Source organism: Chroicocephalus ridibundus, chromosome 1 (genome assembly GCF_963924245.1).
Source record: "Chroicocephalus ridibundus chromosome 1, bChrRid1.1, whole genome shotgun sequence".
In the NCBI taxonomy this organism is placed as follows: Eukaryota; Metazoa; Chordata; class Aves; order Charadriiformes; family Laridae; genus Chroicocephalus; species Chroicocephalus ridibundus.
In genome coordinates, this window is record NC_086284.1 from 157468685 (window position 1) to 157493929 (window position 25245).

At 41.8% G+C, this 25245-nt stretch overlaps 1 protein-coding gene across 3 annotated transcripts in view; it reads left to right on the plus strand.

The window, feature by feature from the left end:
• The first annotated feature begins 2565 nt into the window (after positions 1-2565).
• Positions 2566-25245, plus strand: part of BRAF (B-Raf proto-oncogene, serine/threonine kinase) — an 80655-nt gene continuing 57975 nt past the window's right edge. The window contains exons 1-2 of one of the 3 annotated variants that reach the window (XM_063319959.1): positions 2566-2916; positions 17474-17575. In XM_063319959.1, the coding sequence (XP_063176029.1) occupies positions 2782-2916; positions 17474-17575 (237 nt within the window). In that variant the 5' untranslated portion in view covers positions 2566-2781. The remainder of the gene's footprint in view (positions 2917-17473; positions 17576-25245) is intronic. The other 2 variants (XM_063319950.1, XM_063319941.1) reach the window with 2 other exon arrangements.

The following is a 25245-nucleotide window of genomic DNA, read 5'->3' on the forward strand; positions in this document are numbered from 1 at the left end:
GGAAAGGGTAGCCTGTCAGATAATCAATTAAAATCCATTTAAACATTAACTAGATTATTTTGCTTAATTTCTCATTGATGTTCAGGAGGCGTTTAATACCGCATAGCCCTCTCCAGAAAAGACCCTCAGCTACATTCATGGCCAAAGTTCCTTCCCTCCATACCCTGGGGCCTGTTATGCCTGACGCCATCGTGTTTTTGATGTCTCCATACAGTAAATTGATGCCACATTTATTCACCAGCTACAGCACTGCCAGTATCGAACTGCATTTGAAACGCCTTTACACTCCAATGGCCACAGTGTGAAAGGTGAAATATAAACCTTGGATCTATCGTCAGGATTATTACATTAAGAGGTTGTACGGCTACGTGTTCGCAACTCAAGGGAAACAAAGATAAGGATGTTTGCACTTGCATGTTTTAATTGGCTACCATAAAATCTATCAGGTTGTGACAGAATGGCCTTTACCTTCTCCAAAATCCTGCTGCTGTTGTGATGCGTTAGCTTTTCTTTGCAACGCATTAAAATACTGTTACCAATGTGGTATTTATCATAAAGGCCTTTTCAGCCAGAAATCAACTTAAAACACCTGATTTTGTGAATGTTACATGTGTGTAAGTGGCATTTCCATGGGTGTGGCAGGCAGGGATATGCCACAGGTCAATTTTTTACTTTAAACAGGAGCACTCTGACATGGTGGTGGAAGATGTTGCTGGAAGATGGCCGTGGGCACTGGGGACATGGGGGAGCCGGCTTTGGGGGTCAGTGGTGGCTGCTGGTTCCAGCTGCTCCTTGTTTCTGAGATGGAGGGAGTGACGTTTCCCAGCACACCCTACCTACCACCCCGGTTCCTCTGTCATTCACACCAGAGGACTGAAGGCCACCGCAGCTCCTGCTGTCTGAGCCCACCTTCTTTCCCTGGTGAGCTGGGTAGGCCCTGCACGTCCCCTCGTGCAGACAAAGCGCAGACAGGATGGATGCTCCTATTCGGAAACTGAGATCTGCTCCTAGACCTTCACATTGGACAAAGCTGGCCAGAGGGTAAGAGATAGGTGTTACCAAGGAGAAGGATGGTGTCCCGATGTCTGCTGAGCTCGTGACCAGGCCTTTCCCTCATCTGAACCACCGTATGTAAATAAAGCACCAGCTTGTGGCAGCTCAAGGCCTAAATGCTGCTGACGGAAAAAATGAGGATGTTTTATGAATTCAATTATTTTAGTTATAGCTAGAGTAGGCACAACACTTTCAGAGGAAAATGTGATTTTTAGAAGTATCTCTGTCATTGTCACACGGTATGTATTTATAAAGATTTACCTCAAAGCCACGACACTATAGTTTGTCAAACGATGTTGAACCAGCTGAGGGTCTGGTGGTCCCTCTCTCTTCCCTGTTCACCATTCTCACCACACTCCTGTCCCGGCTCACACAGTATGTAAGAACCACAGAATGGTAGGGTTGGAAGGGGCCTCTGGAGATCATCTGGCCCAACCTCCCTGCCAAAGCAGATTCACCTAGAGCAGGTTGGACAGGAACACATCCAGGCGGGTTTTGAATATCTCCAGAGAAGAAGACTCCACAACCTTTTTAGGCAGCCTGTTCCAGTGCTCTGTCACCCTCAAAGAAGTTTCTCCTCACGTTGAGATGGAATTTCCTGTGTTCCAGTTTGTGCCTGGTGCCCCTTGTCCTGTCGCTGGCACCACTGAGAAGAGCCTGGCCCCATACTCGACACCTGCTCTTTAGATATTTATAAACATTGGTGAGATCCCCTCTCAGTCTTCTCTTCTCCAGGCTAAATGGACCCAGGTCTCTCAGCCTTTCCTCATAAGAGGGATGCTCCATTCCTTTGATCATCTTTGTAGTCCTCCACTGGACTCCCTCCAGCAGTTCCCTGTCCCTCTTGAACTGGGGGGCCCAGAACTGGACACAGTACTCCAGATGTGGCCTGGCCTGAGCAGAGCAGAGGGGGAGGATGACCTCCTTGACCTGCTGGCCATGCTCGTTATAATGCATCCGGGAAGACCATTGGCCGCCTTGGCCACAAGGGCCCATTAATGGCTCATGGTCAACTTGTCCACCAGGACTCCCAGGTCCCTCTCTGCGGAGCTGCCTTCCAGCAGGCCAGCGATCAAAGACCCCATTAGCTCCTGATCTGAACCCCGCCGGCCCCTCAGCCCGCAGCCCCGGCTTCCTTCCACCCGCGCTTCACGGGGCTCCCCGTGCTGTCACCGCGGCCGCCGCACGGCAGGACCCGCGGCGCGGCCAGTGCTGGGACCCCTCCGCAGAGCCCACTCCGCTCCGTGTTCGACCTCCCGCCTCCGCCGCCGCCAGCCCCGGGCCCGCCCGCCCTGACAGCTCCCAACGAGCCGGGACGCGCCCCGCGGGGAGCAGGGCCTTGCTCCGCCCGCTGCGCTTCCGCGCCGCTAGGGGGCGCCGCTAGGGGGCGCTGCGGCGGGGGCGGGGGCGTGGCCGCGGCGAGGGGGCGTGGCCCAAGCCCCACCTTCGAGTTCCCAGGGCGACCGGGGTGGTCGCGCGGTGACGCCAGGGTGTTTCCCCGGTGACGTCGGGGCGACTCATGCGCAGTGAGCGGCGTGCGGCGATTCTGGGTGACGTCACGGGCCGGGCGTGACGTGCCGGTGGCGCGGGCCGCTGGGAGCTGGCCGGCATCTGCGCTCGCCCCCCCGTCCCCTCCCCCCTCCCACTACGGGTCGCGGCTGGGGGCGTCCCGGCGGCGGGGACGCGGCTCCCCCCTCCCCCGCCCTCGCCCCGGCGCTTCGATCCAAGATGGCGGCGCTGAGCAGCGGCAGCAGCGCGGAGGGGGCCTCGCTCTTCAACGGGGACATGGAGCCCGAGCCGCCGCCCCCCGCCCTCAGCGCCTGCTACGCGGCGGGCAGCGGCGACCCAGCCATCCCGGAGGAGGTGAGGCCACACGCAACGGCTGCGGCAGCGGCGGCCACCCGACGCCCATCCCGCCCCCTCCCCCTGGCCCGCACCCGGGGGCCGCCGGCGGGCCCGGACGGGGCGGCGGCGCGGGGCCGGCGGCGGGGATCCCCGCTGCGGGGAGGCCCCGGCCTCCTTCCCCCCACCTCCGGCGGCCGGGGGCGCCGCCGGCTCCATCCGCCGCCGGTGATGCAGCGCCGGGGCGGGGAGGCTCCGCGCCGGGCCGCGGCCTCGCTGCCGCCGCGCATTCCCCGGCGCCCGGGCCCGCTCTCTGCCGGGGGCGGGCCGCGCCGCCCTGAGGCGGCTGCGCCCGCGGGGGGCCGGGGCTTCCCCCGGCCGCGGGGGGGGGTGTCGGGTCGGGGTCTGGTTTGAGGCGAGCCCACCGGCGTGCCCCGGCTGTCAGCCGCGCCGTGGTTTTATAATCGGGTTTCCCGCCCCCGATGGTTTTGAAAGACTTGAAATACATTTTAAAACCAGGGTTGGGGTACGGTTCCTTGTGTGGGTGTGGGCCTGGCTCGCCGTGCCTGCAGGAGGGGTCTGAGGAGGCGCGAAGGGCCGGGGCACTGTGCGGGCGCGGGGGGCGTCGGGCCTCGGGGTCTGCCTCTCCCTTAGACACTTCCTGTGTTTTGGGGCATATTACTTAACTTCCCAATCCCACGGAGAGCGAGCGGTACTACCTGTTTTGCTAGCGTTAAAGCGTAAGTTGCCAGCGCTTCTGAAGGGTTTGCAGAAGGTGGAATAAAACGTGCCGTGCCAAGACGAGGTATTTTGCAGGCTGGAGTACTGTAGGCATTGAAGTCAGGAGGAATTGCCAGATGCCATGCATCAAGTCTGTTCTGGAGGTAAATACAGATGCCAGAAGCTCTGCCTTCTTGTGCCGAGCGTTAGTTGATGAAGATGATTTCAGTTCAGCTTTCCCGAGTGTGTCTGTGTAACTGGTACAGGACCTCTCAACTGTGAGCGGAGGCTTGTAGCCCCATGAGGTGCCAAGCCCACCAGGTCATGGCTCCTTGCTGCTCTGGGGGGAGAGCCTCCAGCAGGGAAAAGGAGCTGGCTTGGATCATCAGCTCACAGAGGGGTCCAGTTTGACTCCCAACTCACCAAAAAAAGGCTATCTTTTTATCCATTTTATTCTTCAGTAGCTTAGTAGATTACAGCAGAATTAATGAGTTGAAAAGTTTGACAAGTACTGGAGCTCAGGCCGGGTTGGTGTCTGGAAAGGAGAAATAGGGAAGGTGTTTTCCCCTACTGGTGCTAGTAAGAGATGAGATTGATTCCCTCATCTTAAGAAGCTACTGGCTTACTTGCTGAAGGAGGCAAAACTCAGCAGTATGCATGTATTTAACACCTAACCAGCAGCGTGATTAAATGCTTTGAGTAATGCAAGTCTGGTCTTAACTTTCCTGAGTAAGGAGAAACTCAACTGGTTGAGAAACCTAAATACCTAAAGAGTGGGGTTTGACAAATGCTTTCTTTCAGCAGCAAAATGAAGTTAAAAAGTTTCTCGCTGACTTTTATCATCCTGATTGTGCTAGCACAACTGGACACGGAACTGAATTTCTCAGTTATTTCTGCCATAAAAAACTCCAGATCTCTGTGGAATCATTTCAATAAGTGGTTTATATTGTGTCCCTAGGAACAGTAATACCAGTACAGTTGAGTTGGATAATTGAACTACAGTGCAAGAGAGAGGAGCGGGGAAAGCACTGGCAGGAACCAATACTTTTTTTAAAAGTCGGTTTTTGTACCAAGGGAGATGTTTGTGAAACTGCTGTAAGTCACTTGAACTTCAAAAATGCTTTAGCCTGTGTCAGTCATTAGATTTGACTCCAAATGCTAAGTTATATAGTGTAGCTTTTCCCTGCTCCTCTGAATATCTTATATCCCTCTATGAGAGAGAGGGAGAGAAGCAGTCTGGTGTCTGAAACACCTGCCAACTAGAGAGGTTGGTAAGTCACAAGTATGCATGCATATATTCACGGTTAGGAAGTGTGTAGGGGTATTCTTGTATTATTTAGAAGGAAATGTTTTATACGTTGGAAATACTGAAACACACAGGTCTAAGGCGGAGCTGGTGCTAGAATCTTTGGTTTCTGATGTGGTTTTGTTCTTTAGTTAGCTAGTTCTAATTACTTTTTGTTTACTATATAAGTGCACCTATTACTTCATCTAAACCTGTAGTTTTAATAAAGTTCAAGACCAAAAAATTGCTGATACAGTTAAAATGGAAACTATCCCTAATACAAAAACAAGCCAACCTAAAGTGTAATGCAAAGTCAAAGTCAGAAAAATACTGATGTGCTTCTAAGTGGCTCGTGGCTTTAATGTAAATACACATTCTAGTGTTCTGTTTCGTTCCTTCAGGACAATGTAAATCTAAGCTTTAAGAGTAAAGTTGCTGTGGAAGCCTATTAAGGAGCATAACCTCACTTATTTTGAGGAGATACCTGGAAAGGTTTTAGTTCCCTATAATTTTTTTGGGAAGGAAAGCGTTCGGTTCTATACTGGAGTTTCTGGTTTTAAAAGAGGATTGACCAATAAGAATCTCTGACAGACCTTGAAGTAGCCTTACACAAACTTGTAAGTTGGAGCCCTCTGGTAAAGGAGGTATTCTTTATCAAGATCGTAATCGAGTGCTGCTGTGCTGGTTAAAACTACGTCAATGCCACTTACAAATTCAAGGATTGGGGTTTTGAAAAACAAGTTTAAGCCATATCATTCAACTCATGGCCAGTTTTTAATCAAATAATGAATTTAGTTCTTCAGAAGTTGCTTCAGTAGCCTAACTGTTGATATGAAAAAGCTTCTTCTGATAATGAAGTCATTACATAAGCTAAAGCTTTTTTTTCCCCATATTACAATTCAAGATTAGCAAGAGGAGTTGCACGTGCACTCATATAGTATGTTTAGGAAATAGGTACTTGGAGGCATAAGGATTTGAAAAGGGTAGAGGCAAATGAATTTAGCAGAAATTTTCCTCTTCTGCTCACCCTTCAGTTGCTGGTGTTGGGAGGCCTGGGATGAGTGCTGGCATCCGGAGACATGTAGGCTGGCTTCTACCCCAGGATGAATTCTCGGGACAAGAGATTGTTTGGATGGAAGGTTTTCAGAGTATTACAGGGTTGTTGATATAGTAAGGAGTGTGTGACAGCTGGGAGGAAAGGCTCTGTTCTTGTTGCTAGAGATTATTTACACCAATATTAAATAATTCAAATGGGATTTTCTGTACTCGGAGCTTTGTGCCCTGAACTGCTCTTTGGAAGACGAAAAAAAGACTTTAAAGGTTGTGAAGTGCAGGCCTGAGCTGTTGGGTGGTTGACCGTTTTCTAGGCGGCAATGCTGGAATTTATCCTGCATGAATATTAGTTATATATTTAGAAACCTTAATCTTATAAAACATATTTAAGAAGAAGAATAAAATACACGGAATGGAAAGATGCCTCTAACCTTATAATATGAAGTAAGTGGTGGGTTCTCATAAAGCAATGTAGGTACGCAAAGAAAAACTGGGGTTGTTTTTGTTGCTTCTGTTTGTGGTTGAGTTAGGGAACCTATCGTGCTGAGAATTAGAATAACTTTCCTTTTAAATTTCTATTTTTCTGTGGAGTTTACAATTAAATGTGCTACTTATTTGGAAAGTTGAAATGATATAAGCATTTTTTTTCATTTATAGTTTGGGGATATGTTTTATGTTGAATCTTAGTTATGTTTCACTGCATTTGTGTTCAGTGTTGAACTAACTTTATAGTCCGTGAATGACATCCTATTTACTTGTGAGGACAAGTTAAACTTTAGCTACAAGATACTTCATATACAGCTAATATTCTGCAGGAGTGTATCTCAAAAGATAAGTGAAATAGTTCTATTCTTTTGCACAGCACAGGAAAAGCCTTAGCCAAATACTACGTCTGACTTTGGGTCACAGCTTCAAGAAATACATGGTCTAGCTGAGGAGAGCCTAGAGAATAATAATGCCTAGAGAATAATAAAGTCAAGAAGGTTAGAGCTCTGAGGGAAGACTAAAAAAAACCCCCCAAACCTGAGGTTGTTTAAAAAAGAAATGGAAATTGTCAAATCTGATGCAAAGAAGAATGCAAATAACTTGTTCTCTGGGCTTGTGGCAGTTACTGCCAGAAGAAGTGAGCTTAAATGGTAGCAGAGGAGGTGGCTTCACATTACTGTTAGACCTTTTTCTTTATGGCTAGGTATAGCGAAGCATGAAAATAGTCTTTCTTAACTTTATCTATAAAATGTCCATTAATAGATTCTGTCGCCTCCACATGTGAACTGATGTCAGGAGTGAAGGGGAAAAGTTGATCAATGTGTAGAAAAGACAGTGACTTTGATAACTTCTCATCTTTTTTTCCTTACACTTTTTACGATTTATTAGTGGCAAGGTAATTCAAACATTAGAACACAACCTTGAAGTACTTGAATTCAGTGGGGATATTAAAGAAATTTCTGCTTATGATGTTTTTCCCCAAAGACAATAGAATTAACAGCTCTGTCCTGTGGTAGCTTTTTTGATTACACAAAACTTGCTTAATAGAGTAGTGGCTTCTTCTGAGAAGTTTTTGTCTCGGGAGGCTTGGTTCTTGTCTCTGTGAATATCCACAAACTGGTTGGGTACGAAGTGTTTGGTGCTGAGTTTTTTGGTAATTTATGTTGTTACTTAAGCCACTAATGCTATTCCCATTTGTATTTTGTTGTAGTTGTTAAACTCAAAGACCTCTTATTTTTAAAGCTGTTCTAATTATAACCTTCTTGACACTGGTTTAGCCAGGAAAGGCAATTCTTTTGTTGCATGCGGTTAAAAATAATGTAGACCAAGTGAGATTTGTTTTGGTGGGTTTTCTGGATTTTTTTTTTTTTAACGGGCAGATCTTTTGATGGTAGCTATTTTTTAAAACTTAAAAAAAACCCCATATTTCCTTGAGGCTCCAATATTTCGCTTTGTTTTGTTATTTTGTAACAAGTCCGTAGTTCAGTTTTATTAGTTATTATTGCAATAGAAATTTGACTGCATGAAATATTTTGGAGGGAATTTCAATTAGAAGAACATATAATTTCATTTGTCCTTCGAAGGGAAACAAAAGGTTTCAAAAGATCATGAAATCGCTAATTCTCTTCCAATCCAGTTGTACGTAGAAGCTGCTTCAGCTTTAAGCGTTTTTATTGGAGACGCTTTTTGGCCAAGTGTAAGTTTTATGTAAGTCTTCGTTTCAGTTTGAATAAGTTTCGGTTGAAGGGCTGTGTAAAGTATGATATAGTAGAAATGCTCTGTCATAACTGTAGTCCTTAAGGGTTGGTGCTGCTCCTTATCACTGCAGTTACACTGACGTCCATCAAATGGTGCTCTGCTACCCGGAGGGTAGGTCTTGCTGTTGCCTGTGCCTGCGTTGGGCCACTCAGCCACATCAACTTCCTTATGCCAACTTAGTATCACGTAGGTCCTTTCCGAAGTTGATTCAACTCCATAATGCGTAAGAAAATTCGCATCGCTTTTACTGGGTTAGTTTTCTGCAAGGTTAGTGAACTGAGTCTCCTCAACATGGCACCCAGTGAGCTCCAAAACTTCTGCAAGGCAGGAGGCAAAAGGAACGTGGTTAGGGGGAGCAGTGGTAGTATGGTGGGTTCCCCCCCTCTTTTTTTTTTTTTTTAAGATCATCTCTGGCCCATGGAACTACACTGCCCTTCGGGTTTTTTTTTTTAATATTTGAATGAGAAGTTTTGTTCAGCTGAGGCTTCCTTAGCTGGACGTGCCAGGTTTAGATCCTGGCATGTTAGATCTTTATGGGCTTGTGCTTTTCCCGTGCTTGATTGTACCAGTCTTGGTCTCTCTGGATTGCTTCTGAGTGTACCTTGCACACAAATATGATTACATCCCATAGTTTTGCTGGTGTGACAGGGATGTGAAGGTCCTCTCTGAGCTTCTTGTACAGTAAGTATAGTTTTCCAACAGCTGCAACAATGGGAGAGTTCTGGGTACAGTATTTAGGTTTTTGAGGTGTGAGATGGGTTTTCGTAATTTTCAACTGTTCACACATCTGTGTGTGTGAACACAGCTACTTTCTCATAGCTAGTGCAGGATACAGAAGCCAGTATGCAATATACGTGCTTCTTTGCTTCAGCTTTTTTTTTATTCCAGTTGCTCTTGAGCTTTTTGGGCGTACAATGGAATGCTCTTAATCTTCCCTCCTGCACACAGCTTCTTTCCAAAATGATGAAATACGTATTTGTACAACTGATTTCCTCTTCTGTGGCCAGTGCTAAAGTTAAACAAGACTGCTTGATGCACGATTACATGCTTTTTCTTCTTTTTTTTTCCTGTCTAACCCCCTTGCTGCAGGTGTCTGGCTTGTTACTCCACCTTTTTAGCATTTGTGTGGCGGCAACAGTGCCTTTCTTTATTCTGTTTCTGATGACGTTTTATGCGTGTGGACCCTAGCAAAAAAGGGTGAAGTGGGCAAAGGTCTAATTTTTACCCATTCCCATTGCCTGACAGTGCTGTCAGTTCAGGCAGGAGTTTTCAGGAAGGGGTGCTGCCAGCTATCATCCCACCATGGCGCTCCCCAAACAACGTGAACGTTAAAGATGAGAAAATAGAACCAGTGCTCTCATCAAAATGGAGCTTGTTGTGCAGGGTGGGTAGAGCGCTTGGTATCAAATGAATTCTCCACGCTGTCTATATTGAATTCAGATCACAGGAGTGTGTGTTTGGGCACTGAAGGAAGCTTTTATTTTTCTAAAGTTCTCATTGAGTGAGACATTTTTGTGGGTTCTCCCAGTGTCCCTGCACAAAACTTAATATGGAGAGGCAATTCAATTTCTACATAAAGGCTACCAACTTTCTTTAAAATCTTTCTTCTAGGAGGCAAGCAAGTAAAGTTGTTAATGGCAAAATGTACTTACTGTTTAAAAATGTGGTGCGTAACTAAGTGGCTAGGAATATTATTTTTTTTACCACAAAAAGGGGGATACCAGCCCTAATATAATACATGTTACGTAGCGAGGTCCCTTAAGCAGTATAGTCATTAGTAAAGCTGTAGTTAAATGCACTGATACGTAGTAAATACTTTTCAAATGCAGTTACAGTGTGTTCAGTCAACATTTTCTGACACTTGAAGCACAGACTTGGTAACTTTTAATCGATTTTTTTTTCTTTATTTCAGATGAAGGGATTGTTTTGAGGGTAGGCATTTCTGAAGTCTGAGTAGCATGTCTGTAGTTTTTTCTGTCTGTCTAGTAGTAGTTATTCACTAATGGTGTTTGAAAACCAGTATGAAATCAACATGAAATAAAATGCATCATTATGACTTTAAGAAGTTGGTCGTGTTTAGGTGCTTGAAACTGGATGGTTGTATATTGGTGCCTCAATCTTTGAACTGGTTTTGTAAATTTATTCATTAAATCTTAATAGCTCAAACATTCTCCTAGTTAGTGGTAAGTAATGTAGATTTAAACGTGAGTCTTTAGCATCATCTGATGTAGCTTTCAGAAAGGATTTCTTTAAGCATTCTCATAATTTTACTGCAATTTGTAATTGCTAATAAAAATCTCCTGTGACATTTTTAAGCTTATGTACATTGTTTTAAATTGATGTACCTTTTTCTTTTTTTTTTTCTTTTTTTTTTTCAGTTTTCTAAACTAGATGGTCGTTTTCAACATCCTTCCATGGTAGCTGTTGTATCTTGGTTTCGTTTTGTTTTTTTTTAAAAAACTCTTCTAACTCTACAATGGGTGGCAAGAAGCCAATTCTGCCTTTTAAATTATTTCATTTTTCATGTTGGTACTGGGGTTACTAAGGCAGCATGATCTGCTGAGTAGAACATAGAATGCCATTTAGGAGAATGTGGTTTCTGTGGCAGTTTCTATTTGTGGCTGTTTTCTGTGATTGGGAGCAAATTACTTGTGTTATACAATTAAAAAAAAAAAAGTACATTTGCTCTGTTTCAGATTTTGAGACCTGTTTGTTGGCCATAAAAATGGGATACCTTAGGTACTTCATTGTATCACAGATATTTCTGAACAAACAAAATATACTTATACTTGGCTAACAATTCCATCTGTCTCTTACGTTTTCCGAACCAGTTGGTAGAAGACACATGCACAGTGTAGTAATAGTTTAGTGGTGAAATATTGCAAAGTGTATAACAAATTATTTTATGGATTGATAACATGAACTTTTAAATAGGTGCTGATTATCTTTTCTGGATAGTCTAATTAATTGTGTGCTCTGGCGAGGAGAGAGCAGAATAAGTTCTGTAGTTCAGCCGAGACTGAGTTTATTTGTTTTGTCATTTTAATTAATGTGACCCAAGCTCTGTGAGAGCTCTGCTCAACTAGCATTTGCTTCTTATAGGCAATTATTGTAATTAGCTGGTTGGCTGCTTGCTTTCCATTACAAATATGACTTGTCTTCAGCTTAAGGTGTGCGGAGAAATGGTCTGGTGTATGCATGATAGTATTTTTTTAAATTTCCCCACTGTATGGATTTAACATGTTGAGAGTCTGTGGTAGTTACCTCTCTAAAGCAAAATTGCATTCTTAATTCAGGAAATCTGGATAGGTTCCCCACCCCCCCCCCCTTTTTTTTTTTTTAAACCCATGACAGTCTAGGGAGAAGTTGTTAAATTCACAGATGTAAATACAATGAATTGTACAAGAACTTGATCTGTGCATGATCCTTATGACTACTGAATTAGTACCAAATTCAGAATAAGAGACTAGTAGTAATGCAGCACAAAAGCCTCGAGGAATGTGGAATTAAAGATTTAGTTAGATCAAAGAAAGCTGTGCAACTGGTGGTTAATGATTTAAATGAAGGATACAGACACCTCTTATTTTTCACGCTCTGCCGTTCTCCTGTGGTAGAAAACATTTGTAACTTTGCTTTTTATAGTGCTGGGGGGCAAATTCTACTTAGCAGCAAGCAGCAAAGATGGCAGGTGATGGAAAAAGTAGGAGAATGAAAGAGAAGTGAAACTTAAACAGGAAGGCTGCCGCTTCATGGCAGCGTGAATCCATCTAACGGTGGGCTATAGAGAGGAAAGGTGACTTTTTGCACCAGCTCAGGTGGTCACTGGGTCCTCTGCCAAGCTGCTTCAGCACAGTAGACTGGCAGGAAACTAACCTTGACAAAGAGAACAATTTTGTGCTTGTTTAGCATACTGAAATGGTTCAGCCAATGGTTTAAGTTCTGAAGAAAGAGTAAAGAAGGGGGCAGAGGTAAATAGCCAAGGACAATACCATAATTTCCCCTACCTTCTAAGTTGGTGAAAGCTGCAAAGCAGCACTGCCTAAGACTCTTGGTCACTGTTCCCACAGGGAAACTGCTTCGTTATGTTACAAGGGTAGACTTTATTGAGCTTTATCCTTTACAATTTGTCATTGTATTCTAAAACATATTTTTAAACACTTATAAGAAGTAAGGAACTTTTGAAGTCTGAATTCCTTTTCTTAAAGAGGAGGCAACTTAAGAGACAAAAGCTCGATAGGCTGAAAGGCTATTTATTCTGCTTTAAGAGTAGGGCTGAATGATGAGCAATTCAATTTGTATTTAGAATTAAACAAAGGAAAAGACATAGATTACGCTCCGTTGCAACTAATGGTTTGCAAATAAATGAGAGATGCAAGAATATTAAGTAAAAACTAAGTGTTAGTAATACTAGGGTTTTGTGTGCCGTAAGTCCTCTGGTAAAGAAAGCAAGTCTTTTATTGAATGTGTTTTTCTTAGAATCGCAGAGTTAGTCTGCCACTGACTTTTTTCAATACGGTTTCTGCTGCTAACTACTCAAAAATGTTACTCTGGTACTTGAGCATTAACTTGATCAGATGTTTCCTAGTTTTTTTTGGAGTAGGGAGGGAGTTGTTCGGTGTTTAGTTTTAGTTGTGTTTTGGTTTTTTTGGGGTGGTGTTTTTCTTTTGCTTAACAGGAACAGTGTCACAACAGACACAGTTGAAAACTTGTGTCGCTGGTTACAGCGGTTAAGAATTGGCCTTTCCTTCCTAAAAAGTGTTACCTGTTAAATGGAAAACAGTTTTCATCTTGAAGCCTTTTTAATATTTTACTAACTGTTGTGCTTACAGCAGATGCCTGCTGATCACATTGCTGTATTAGCTGACCTAGTTATGATCCTAGTCATCAGGCAGAATGGTACAAAAAATGTTGTACCTCTTCTTGACAATTTTTCTTCTTGAACCTACTATTATACATCTTCACCAAGGCCTGTCTTCATCAGTCTGGAAAGATACATTCGTAGTCTTGTGTGGAAAAAGAGATACCGGATCATTTTTCTCTTTGCTGCAGTAACTTCTGTAGACATTGTTGTCCATAACTTATGTACTAATCTGTGACTGTAAATTTTACTGGACTCATTCTGAACTGTCTAGCTAGCCAAAAATGAAAACACACTGTTAAAATTTTTTCAGACATTGTAAAGGAGCTGTGATAAAAATGGTTCACCAACATTAATAAAAAGTTTGTGAAGATAAAGTAGGAAAGGCAGCTTCAGTGTTGACGTTTGTGTCACTTGTGTAAACTCTTAGTGAAACCCATCGTAAGCTGGTTTTCAGTTCAATAAAGTCTTCCAGCTTTTATTCTTTTTCATACTTGCTTAATAAAAAGTTTAACTGCACTGTTGAAAATGTGGTAAGCATGAAGAGCCAGCAGAGAGTAGGAAAAATGCGAGAATTAACACAATGGATGTGCAAGTTGAGAGAAGCTTCCACTGAGAGATGTAAAGGAGCTAGAGCCTGAAGTATAGGAAGAAGGAAAGGATTATTCATCCCACTGTATGTGCAGGTTCCAGCGGATGACTGCAGAAAATGAAAAGCAAGCTTTGTAAGAGGCAAGAAGAGGACTAGCACCGTTCAAGGTTGATAAGGGGGGAAAGTAACTTAGGAAAAGGTATCAAAATGTGAGGAAGAGGTAACAGTGGTTTTCAGCCAAAGAAACTGGGAAAATGCAAACTCTGCATCTTGACGTGCAAATGCTGAGGTGCAGTGCTGAGTTATTAACCCCATTCATATGTCCTCTTGCCTCCCTTTCACTCTAACACTTTGCTTTCAAGCTAGTTAAGACATTAGTCCAGCTAAGAATGACCTCAGGTATAATAGCTTTCTAAAGCGTTTTCTGACAAAACGGATCCTAGCTCAGTGGACCAAACAATTGAATTGATTCTGTAAGAAAGAAGCCTGAAGGGGCTGATTAGAGTAGTATTGGATAGGTATTGATGATTTTGTCTTCCTTACAAAACAGTTTCCAAATCAAATGCTAAATTACTGATCTTTTTAATTAACTAGTTGGTTCTATCAGAGTATTCTCCATCATCACCAAGTGTGATAATCCAAATGCAGGACATACTGTGCCTGGACAAATAATGGCTTTTTTCTTTTCTTTACAGAATAGATTTGAACTCTCAGGTGTCTTCTACCAAATGTGAATCATAGACCTTAGAGTTGGGATGTGCTGCAAAATTTGAGTACTGATGCCAGGTGCAAAAAGTATAAAAGATAGTTTCCTTTGTGCTTTCTCAGGCACTGTGTATTTTGACAAGCAGCAAAGGATGCGAAAATAACTTTGTGGCTTGTAGCCTCGCATTTGTGGAGCCACAGTCTTCCTTGAATAGGATGGATTTTAGGCTTCTACTGTATCTGACTTGCCTCTGGCTTGAAATAGGTCATCATCTTTATTACATTGCAAGGGAGTGCTTACTTGCAAAATTAATGCACAATTATCCACAATAGGCAGATACAAGTTGATATATTCCAGTATATCTGGAATATTTCCAGTCTTCTGGCTGCCTGTGTCCACGTTAGCCTGCATCAGCTTCCTTGTGTCAGCAGCACTAAAGGGAGACTCAAATCTAATCTCTTGTGATAGAGAATAATCTTAGCCTTATGCTACCAGATAAGACTGAAAAATTTATTTGAGGCTTTTTTTGGAAAAAATGATAAGGTTATATAGGCTGTAAAGGATTCATTACTTTTTCGTGGAACTACGGTGAAACGGTGTGACTCAAGTAATGGTGCTGTTTCCTGTGAGAAAGGACTGGACTTGCATGTGGACAGTACAAGGTGCATTGCAGATTTACTTCAGAATACATTAAGCTTTCTAGCAAGTGTCCCTTAGGCTGGCATTGATTTTTGTATTTCTGCAAGATACTTGGTAGCTGTGGTTTTATGGCTTCCTACAGGTATGGAGTTTCATAAGTGCAGTGGAGTGCCCATAAGAGTAACAAAAAATATGTCTGTTCTTTCTTAATGACCAGCTGGCTTCTGCAGTTTTCTTTTACTTCTAGAGAAAGTGTGAATAAAGTGTGGCTAAAGGGATTACTGTGAGAGCTTGAGGAAGGAATGGTATTAGTGTGTACACATTTAGCTTGAAAAACTTGTTTTTATTCTGTTGTCTAGGAACAAACTCTTCGGTCCAGAACTGATTGCTAAAAGGATTCTATATTTCATGTTTTTTCTCTCTCTGTTGTTAGGTAATTCTTTGCTGCTGTCCTGGAATGTATGTGTTTCTGGGGAATGAGAGCTTACTAAAATCCTAGTCAATTTTTGTACAGCTAGGTTTTATTTGGGTAGTTGAAAGAAACCCATACATCTGTGAGCGCTACTGAACTCAAGAGACTTAATTCTTAAGAACCAAGTGTTTCAGGGTTTTTTTCCACAGAGATGATGGGAATGTGTCTTGGCTAGAAGTCTGTAAGGATGGGCTGGTGCATGTGATGTGAATTTAGCTGGAGTAACTTACCTGAACAAGCAAGTTAGAGAGGAGAAAAGAGAGGCTGAAGTTGCTGGCTCTGCTGGTTGTGTAAGTGCAACAAGTCTGGTGGGTTTTTGGTGAGGTAGAAGCTGTGGGCACTGTGGAGTGTAGAAGCAGATGTTTTTGAGTCGCATGGGGTCACTTGCGCAGAGCACTAGTTCCGAATTCCAGTTAGGAAAAGGCTTGAGTTCCTTCAATTGAATGGAAGTAGTCACAGATCCTGTGTAGTAGGATGCAATATACTTGCACAGGGGTTGATTCTCAAGGAGCTATCTAGTTAAGCGATGCTCTGGACCACCAAAAACTGTGCATCAGCATATTCACTAATACGGGAAGGCAGAAGGTAAGTTTTGTTTAAGTAAAACAAGTAGAATTTGCCACTTAAAGGGAAATTCTGAAGCTTGGAAATTTGCCGTGGCATATGTATTCTTGAGCCTACTTGATTAAGGGTAGAATATGCTAGTCTATAGTAGGATTGTGAAAGTTTTTCCAGCTTGTCAGAAGACTTTTGATGAATATGGCACACAAAATAGGTTTTCCATTTCTGTGAGCAACAAGTAATGATTTGTTGCTATGGTTGACTTCGATAAATTTCCTTCTGCCTTCAGCGTACTTCTAACTGTGTGAATAGCTTTTTGAAGATGATAGAAATCCAGATTAAGTTTGCCTGTAAGATTCACTTGTGGAAAGGTTCTTGGTTTGGTGCACAGATGTATAGTAGGTAATTCGGGGCACCATTTTCAGCTCCTCTGAGCGATGTTGTCTTCCACTAGACTTCCACTAGAACTTCAGCTTCTTCTGGTGAAGACATTTTTTGCCGTAGCCTGGTAGCTGGCACTAAGTTTCAAAATTTTTTATTTTCTTCATTAGTCAGTTCTTGCTTTTGTCATGATATTTACTTAGCAGGAAGATTTCTGCCCTTGTTAGAGGCTGTTTGATTCTCTTGCCAACATCTCCTAAATAACATGCTTCTGTTGTGCATATTACTGCTGCTCAATTATATTTTTCTATATCTTTACTGTAAAAGAAGAGAGAAGCAAGGTTGTAGTTACGGCACAAAATAGAAAATAACATATGAGCAGGGAACTTACTCATTATCCATCTTCAAAAAAAAGTATTTGGAAACTCATCTGATGTGTTTATTCTACTCAGCACTGCTGAGGACAATTCTGGGCTCCCCAGGAAAAGAGAACCATGGCCATACCGGAGACAGTCCAGTGAAGGGCCACAGAGATGATTGTCAGTGAAAGGAAGACGGAGCCAGAATCTTTTCAGTGGTGCCCAGTGACAGGAGCAGAGGCAACGGGCACAAACTGAAACACAAGATGTTCCCTCTGAGCATCAGGAAGCACCGTGCAAACAGAAGACTAGGTCTAGGTTTTGTGAATGTTGTTTACACATGTTTGGTTTGATAGAACTCCTTCACTAAACTCTGTAGTGCTGTAGAAATTGGGTCGCAAAGTCTTGCGAGGAAATACTTAATATGGTTTTGATAAACATGAAAAATAAACTGTTCTTTAAACGTGTTTATTCGATGGTTCCTGAATTTTAAAACCAAATTTAATCTTTCTCTGTTTATCTCGTAAGCAAGCTGCGCCTTACTGACAGGGGGTGAACAGGATAGCTTTGTGCACTCTTTTACTGACAATTAAAATACTTTTATTACAGACTTCTGTTATTAGATATCAAGAAAATGTAATTTTTTTGGTTTGGGACAAATTCTCTAGGCTCCTTTTGATTATGAAAATTTTTAATTTTCTGTTTTAGGTGTGGAATATCAAACAGATGATTAAATTAACACAAGAACATATAGAGGCACTGTTAGACAAATTTGGAGGAGAGCATAACCCACCATCGATATATTTAGAGGTAAGTTTACGTTCACATGAATGTGGTTAGATTAATGATGCGTTATCTTAATGTTAAATGAAGCATCTTATGTTAAACCTGAGAATACCTGTAGTAAAAGAGAATATTCTCCTTGTGAATTAGAAACTGAACTGTTTCCCTGGAGATGGAAAGGAACTGCATGGGATTCCTCATATGCATCAGTAGGGGAAGATCAGTGGCATGGTCTAATAGTTATGTTGGTGGAATTGAAATGTAAAACGTTGGGGTTTTTTTTTTTTGGGAAGGGGGGAAGAGAGATTGTGTGTGTATAATAGAATAATGTGTTGTTAAAAGCAAACACATACACATGAAAACATCTTAAAAGACTAGCATTGCCTTTAAAGCATTTGACTTCATGTTTTTTCTCTTTGACAAGTAATCATGTGGCATCCAAAAAATGCTATGAGTAGAAGGGAAATTTTTAAAGTAATACATAAAAATGTAGGGCGAAGTACTATTTTTAAGCTGTGTTTAATTGTAAACTAACTAACTGCAAATTAAATTTCTGTATTCTTTCATCACTCCAGATTCTTAAAGTTCCACTGACATAGGACCATTAAAAGCATAAAAAAGGGTTGCGTCCATAAGTTACATCTGTTAGAAATTGAGTGGGTATCACTTGCTCCAAACCCTGCCCTTTTCTTGCTTCTCTCAAGTATTGAAATAACTGGAGGTCAACTAGACTTCTTTTGTAGTCTTTTTAATTGTAATTGCTGCCTAAAGGCACTGGGTAATTAAAAATAAAGATCTCATTATTTGAGGTACCTCTAGCTTTTTATCTTAATATGTCAGAGCAGGGCACTAGCTTGATTATACAAATGTTGACATAACATCCTTAACAGTTAAGGTCAAATGAGGCCCTCTACAGTTGCTTTACTTGTTGCTAATGTGAAATGGGAGTATTGAATGAGTGCTAATCACTATTTTAACCACTCAATGGTATATAAACACACTTCTGTTTTCACACGAACTGGTTCATTTCATATGTCTGGGTTAATATTGCCACGTGTATGTTGGTTTCATCAGATTGTGGATCAAATTGCAATAATAATGTGCTTAATTTGCTCTAAGTCTGGATTTCAGGTAGGGAAATCCATAGTTCATTATAGCCTTTCACACTTGCTTGTGTCTAAATTAAAACTGAGATCCCCACAGTGAAAGCTTTCAGATTATTCTCCAGTTCATTGGTAGAGAAGAGGGTATTTACAGTCATAAGTGTGTACTAGGAAATGATTACGATAGTGTAAAGAGTCTGGTAAGTCTGAAATAGTTGGAGCTTAAAGTAGGTTTGCAAGTTCAATGGTTCCATGTGCTGCTGAGATGAAACTGCATTTGTGGCTCATCAGCATAGTAGGGAAGCCCTGCAAGACAGAGCGGGGTGTTCCTCTGCTGCAGTGAGTTCTGCTGGATCATGAGGCCAGTCTTGTGACAAGTAGTGCTGGTGCTGACTAGGGAGCAGTAAGCCATTGGGAAGAGGGTGGGAGTGACAGGGATTCTGCTTTTTCAGTTGAATTATCCCATGAGAGAGTGAGTCCTGTGAAAAAGCCCGCCACCATTGGAACGAGAAGCCTTGTTTTCCCCAGCTCTTTGCTATGTGATTCTTCTAATAACCTTTGTTCAGGTATTTGCAGTACCAGTAACGGCTAAGACACTTGGAATCACTAACCTGGAAGGAAAATATTCTGGTTTTGTTGCATTAGTTTGCTATCCGGTTAGTAGATTGAACTTGATCATGAAGTCTATTGAGCTCCAGGTCTGTGGTTAAGGTTAGGGAAGAGGAAGAGCTTGCAGCTGTGAGCCAAGAACCTAGAAAATGGCGTGAGAGAGAAGAGGAACTCTCTTTTTTGGATGGTCATTAGCTTAGATTAGATCATCCTCAAATGGATTGATTGCAGTGACTAGGATTAAATGCTGCAAACCTGTCGTTTGTTTAGTGTGTAGATTGTAGAACTAAAGGGGGGGATGTAGAAGAAATACGTTACAGAGTACCTGATACAGTCATAAGCAAGATTACTGTCTACCCTTGACTGTTCATTTCAATCTAACAGCAGTTGTCTGGTGCATCCCTTCTGTACATTTCCCATATTTTGGCTGCTTTTGGCTTGGTCAAGAACAGAGGTTGCTTTCTATTGTCAGAATTTGCTTTGCAGCAATTTACCTGAACCCAATCTGTGAGTGCTAGAGCTAACGCTTTGACTTTCTGTATTCCTCCACCTGTCAGAAAAAGGGCCAGAACAACCCTGGCTGCAGCATGAAATGACAAAGCTGTATGTAAAAAGCTCTGAATGTAGTGTGATTAAAGTGTGGAAGAACACATTTGCTCTTAGGAAATGTGGAAGTAAGAAAATACAGTTTTGATATGAATAAGAAGAACAGGAGAGCACGTGGAATACACATGGATAGCTTAAGTGGTTCAATAGATAACTCATCCTTCTAACAGGGGTTAGAAATAGCAAACTCCCTATTAACAGAGCTGCTGTGTGATATTGGGCCTGCTCAGTCCTGTACCTGGGCATCATCACTGACTTCTGTGCATGACCCCTCTTTCCCCCCAAGCTTTCACGCCTAGGCTGTTGTCTAGGTCTTGATGCTATGGTCTGTGTATCTCCATAGTGCTTGAACAGGAAGGTCATGTAACTTATACTCTGGCCATCCTCTTCTGACTTTCGTATGTTGTTTGTTTTGATGAAGTCTTATTTCTGGCTGTAAAGTGCAATATTGTCCTGCTTTTACCCAGAATCTGTATAGCTAATTTTGGTAGTCTGTTACTTGAATTGTATCACCCTTCCCTTTGTTTCCTTCCGCTGCTCTGATCTCTTTGCATCTTCCATAAAATGTGAGCGACTCTTAAGGACTTCTGCACCTTGTGCCTGTTGATTTTCTCGAGTGCTGCTTTGTTGTTTTTTGCTTTGTTGTTTGCTTCTCTTGGCAAAAGTTGGAATTAGCCAAAGCTAATTGCTAGCTAAGTACCTGCAAATGAACACTTTTGCTTTCACCCGTATTTCCTTTCACTGTTGTAAACATCTAGTTTGTTCTTGTAGTACTTTCTGCAAAACCGTGCCTTTTTGTATACCTGTGAAAAGCTTGACAGCTATCCATCCATCTTCTGACCTGTCGAGTTTCGGTACAAAGGGATTTGTTGAGTTCTTTTGTACTTGTCTGGCTTTATATCCTTCGTTTCTTACCTATCTTACTAACTGCTCACGCTCACAGACCTTACACAGACCTTGCGCTAGCTCCTGGACTGTGCTGGAGCTGCCTCTGTAGACGTGTCCAAGTACAGTTGTGGTTGAAATTGGTGACAAAACTGCATTTCAATTAAAAATGGAAAAGAAGAGGTTGGGGGAGTGGAAACATGCAAAGGAAAGCGGAAGAATTGAACAAGAAAATTAACTCTGAAAACTGAGCATTCAAAGCATGTAGTAAAATTATTTGTGTTTTGAATATAAAACATACACCTCATTTAAAAATAAAAAGGATTTATGCCTTAGTTATATAGTTGGTCAAGAAAATAGACGCTATCGGGCTTTTGTTTCTGTGCTCATCTGAGAGAAGACAAAATGTTTTTTTGTGGCAGACTTTTTTTTTAGTTCTGGGGGGGTTCAATGCATTTTACATCAAAAGAACTTTAAAACTGACAGCTATTGTCGCAGCCATCATTTCAGGATTCATCAATTGACTATGAAAGAGGAACGGATTTCTTGAAATACCAAAAGTGATTGACATGTGCTCTGTTGAATTCAGCATATATTTAATTATTCCTGCAAGAGGGGATACTTGGATTTGGGGGTATCTCCCTGCCTTGACCCATCACTCCTCAGTGATGGCCTTAAAAAGGTGACTGTAGAGCATCGGGAGTAGTGCGTGTAAGCCTGCCCAGGCTGCTTTGGATACAGCTGCTCAGGAGCGGAAAATGTAGCACGAAGCTGGAGCGCAGCGGGTGGCTTGTCTTTCTCCTCTCTGGGCAGGAAAGTAGGGCCTGAGGAAGGAGAGCAAAGCTGCAGAGGTACTTCTGGGTGTGTGTATAAGGTACAGGGGTAGGAAAGAAAATGAACAGAAGAAAGAAAAGAAGGTTTGTCATTAACCGCATGATTTTCTTCTAATTGTTATAACTAGTAATAGCTTCAGGAATCTTATCAGTGTTCTCTGGTATGATCAGAAGGAAAACTTTTCTGTTTGTTCCAGTGGGAAGAAATAATAAATGTGGTAAGCAGTGGCTGTATTAAAATCTAAAAATGGCTTATAGCTAAAATTCTTTCTTAGGTAATCCTAGTTCTTAACTTCTTCCATCCCCTTTGTGTGAGCATGTATCTCAGATCTAACAGACTCCTAGAAATCACTGTCAAATATTTGAAATAACTGCTTGACTCAGTAGATGTAGAAATATCACTAATAGCATTTTTCTTTTCTTCTGGAAAAGAGGCTGCAGGAGCTCCTCGGTAGGTTTTGCCATGCTTTTTGGAAGCACTCTGTATCACAGCAGCTGAAAACATCAGTGATTTTTGTCTTCCCACATAATTTCTTAGCGTGTTACATCTGTCCTTGAAGTGCTGTTTCCCAAAATACACAGTTCATGATTCACTGTGGAAAAACCCTTTTCTTAAGGGTTTGTCTAAGCATTGTAAATATTGGAAATCTGTATTGCAAAGAAACCTAGTATTATGATACTGGGAAAAGCTGGGATTCAGTTAGCAAAAATGATTAAAATATGCAATTGTGTATTCTTCTGTAATGACCATCAGAATTAGGGGTTTTGTTTTGTTGTGTTTTTTTTGTTTTTGTTTTTTTTTTTTGTCTCTACCAACAAAGTACTGATGAAAAGGATAACCTAAGTTAAGGAAAGGAGAATAAAGATCTGTGCATTTCAACTTAGCATTGGCAACAAATGTGGTTCACAAACTGAAATGGGTTGTACAGATCCGAACTAGCCAAAACCAGTCAGCTCAAACTTGGAAAGGAGAGATGGTGCTTAAATGACTTAATAAGATTTGTTAGCCTTTGTAGACTTGTAATGACTGTCCAGGGAGGTCTTACTTATTTAAACTTCCAAAATGCATTGTGTGTCCTTCTTGTCTCCTAGTTTTGTGTACAGTGTTATCTACCAGCACGTAATCTGTGAGAACTTAATTGAACAGTATTAGTCCATTTGCATGTAAATAGTTCTTCGGGTGGTGTGAAGTTCCATCCTGGACCTGTGGGTTAGTTCAGCTAACTGAACAGGAGCAAGCTGCCTGCTTTTTTTATTCGGTCTCCACACAAAATAAAACAGTATACAAATGCATGGACAGAATGATAGCGGCATCAAAATAAGCTTTAAAACTCAGTCAGCTTTCTAGTATTGTCCTAAAAGAATCATCCTCTTTCCTACTTCTACTCTTGGAAGCAATTTAAAATGAGAATCAGGGGAGTAGAGGTATGTTTATCCTCGACTACTGTGATTCTTTTTCTTTTTTTTTTCTCCCTAGCCTTCTCTTTTCCTGGGCTATTAAACATATCTTATTCAGAGGCCTTACTGTTGCCATTTTTGAGAGTTTGGCTGGTGAATTTCAGGAGAGGATTTCATTCCTTATTCCTGTATATCTGAAAAATCCACACAGGAGGTCAAATTAATTAATTAAAGAAGATTACCTCTTTGCTGATTTAAAGGATGCTTATTGGAACAGCAGGCGGATACAGTCCAAAATGGATCTTAGTACTGAATCTCAGGTTGTTTCAGACTGTTTGTGGTATTCCAGGAAAATGCTAACTCTGTGTATAGGCACTGGAAAATGTGGCGGTTCTCAGGGGAAATTCAGATTAATTTTTACCAGGCTCCTAACAGATGCTGATCAAATATGTTGGACCAAAACTGGAGTGTCTATAGTTAGACTAAGTACAGATTTAGGAGTCTTACTAAATGAAGAAGTCCTGACGTACATTACTGTCTATCTTCAGCTCCCATTTAACTTAGTGGGATTTGCATTTGATCAACAGCCTAAAAGGTCAGACATCTTTTAAATAGAAACACAATCTTGGTTTCAAAGGCAAGGAAACTGTAGTTTAGGCTTTTAAGAGTCTTGTGATGTGTGGATATTATCTAAAATTGATGAAGGAAGGGTGAGAGCATGGTAAAACCAGTTGGTCTGCTTGAGTTTAGACTGAGTTTCTAACCAGATGTGGTAGGGGGCCGGGAGAAGGAGAAACTGTATTTTGCTACTTGGTCTTGTCCCAGATCAATTTTTAAAATAACATTGAACTTGTTGCTTTTTCTTTCCTTAGATGTTATTACTCAAATGAATAGCCTGGTTATGGCCCAAGAAAGCAAATTTCAAATATAGTATAAATAATACGTAATACAGAAATACATATATTTCTGAGAAAATCCCATGTCATCATCTTGTCAACAGAACTCTTTTGGTGCCTCTGTGTAATATCATGCAAATTCTATTGACTTCTAAGGTCAGTTTTTATATTGTCAATGGGTTGCAATATATAAGAAGCAACTTTAATTATGGCATGTATATACATTGTATATAAGCATGCCAACTCCTAATGCTTTATATGGACTGGGCAGTTTACCAGGCCTTAGTCACTTCGCTTAGTTGAAGCCTCAGGAGTATTCTCACATCTATGAGACTATAATATGATATGTGTTCATACTGATATGCAATATAATTAAAATTAGCTTTTTGTTCTATTTTAGATAGCCATATGTAGATTGACAAGGTGTGCCAATTTCAGTCTAACAGTCAGCTTTTCAAATGTATATTTTCCTTTAACTTTGTGAAATACTGTAAATTCACACTTAAATGGGATCCCTGTAGCAATACAGCAAATGAATGCATTTGTTGAGGATAATGTATGTTATTAAAGACAGTCTGTTTTTGACAACTAATAAACAAGCTGGAGGGGTTGAAGAACAGAAGCCTCGTGACAAGAAGCAGCACAGTGACAGAGCTGAACGCGGCACCTGGGACAAGATGGCTGCCCATCAGTATGGACAGGGGGTGGCTGGGCAGCGGCTCTGCAGGAAAAGTACTGGGCAGTGCTGGTGAGCAACGAGCCGAGCTGTCAGGAACCCACCATCACCCAAACAGCAGCAAACTTCAGGCTGGGTTGCATTAGGAAGGGCGTAGCCAGCATGAAGAGGGACCCATCTGCTCACTACTTGTATCACCCCATTGTGGGGTCGTGTTTAGCATGGAGAAGACAAGGCTAAGAAGGAACTTGCAACTAAGAAGGCTCTTGCAACCTGAAGAGAGGGACAGACTGTCTTCAGACATCCCCCGCAAAAGGGGAAGAGGCAACGTCATCAATAGCATCGAGTGAATTTCATAAGAGGAGATTCTTCATCATTAGTGGTTTTTGAGACTTGAAACTGGTTGCCCAGGGGTTGTGCAGTCTCCATCCTTCAAGACTTTCAAAACTTGCTTTGGTAAGGCCCTGAGCAACCTGATTGAATTTCAAAATAAGCTCTGTGTTAAACAAGTGTTTGGACTAGATGACTTCCAGCGATACCTTCCAACCTATTTTTTTCTTTTTTTTCCTCCTGTGATATTCTGTATCAAGCTGAAAGCAAGATTTAAGTTTTCTTGTAGAACATTACTGAATTCTTAATGGGAATATGTGAACTGAATGGATTTCATTCTAGATTTCATGAACTTTTCCTT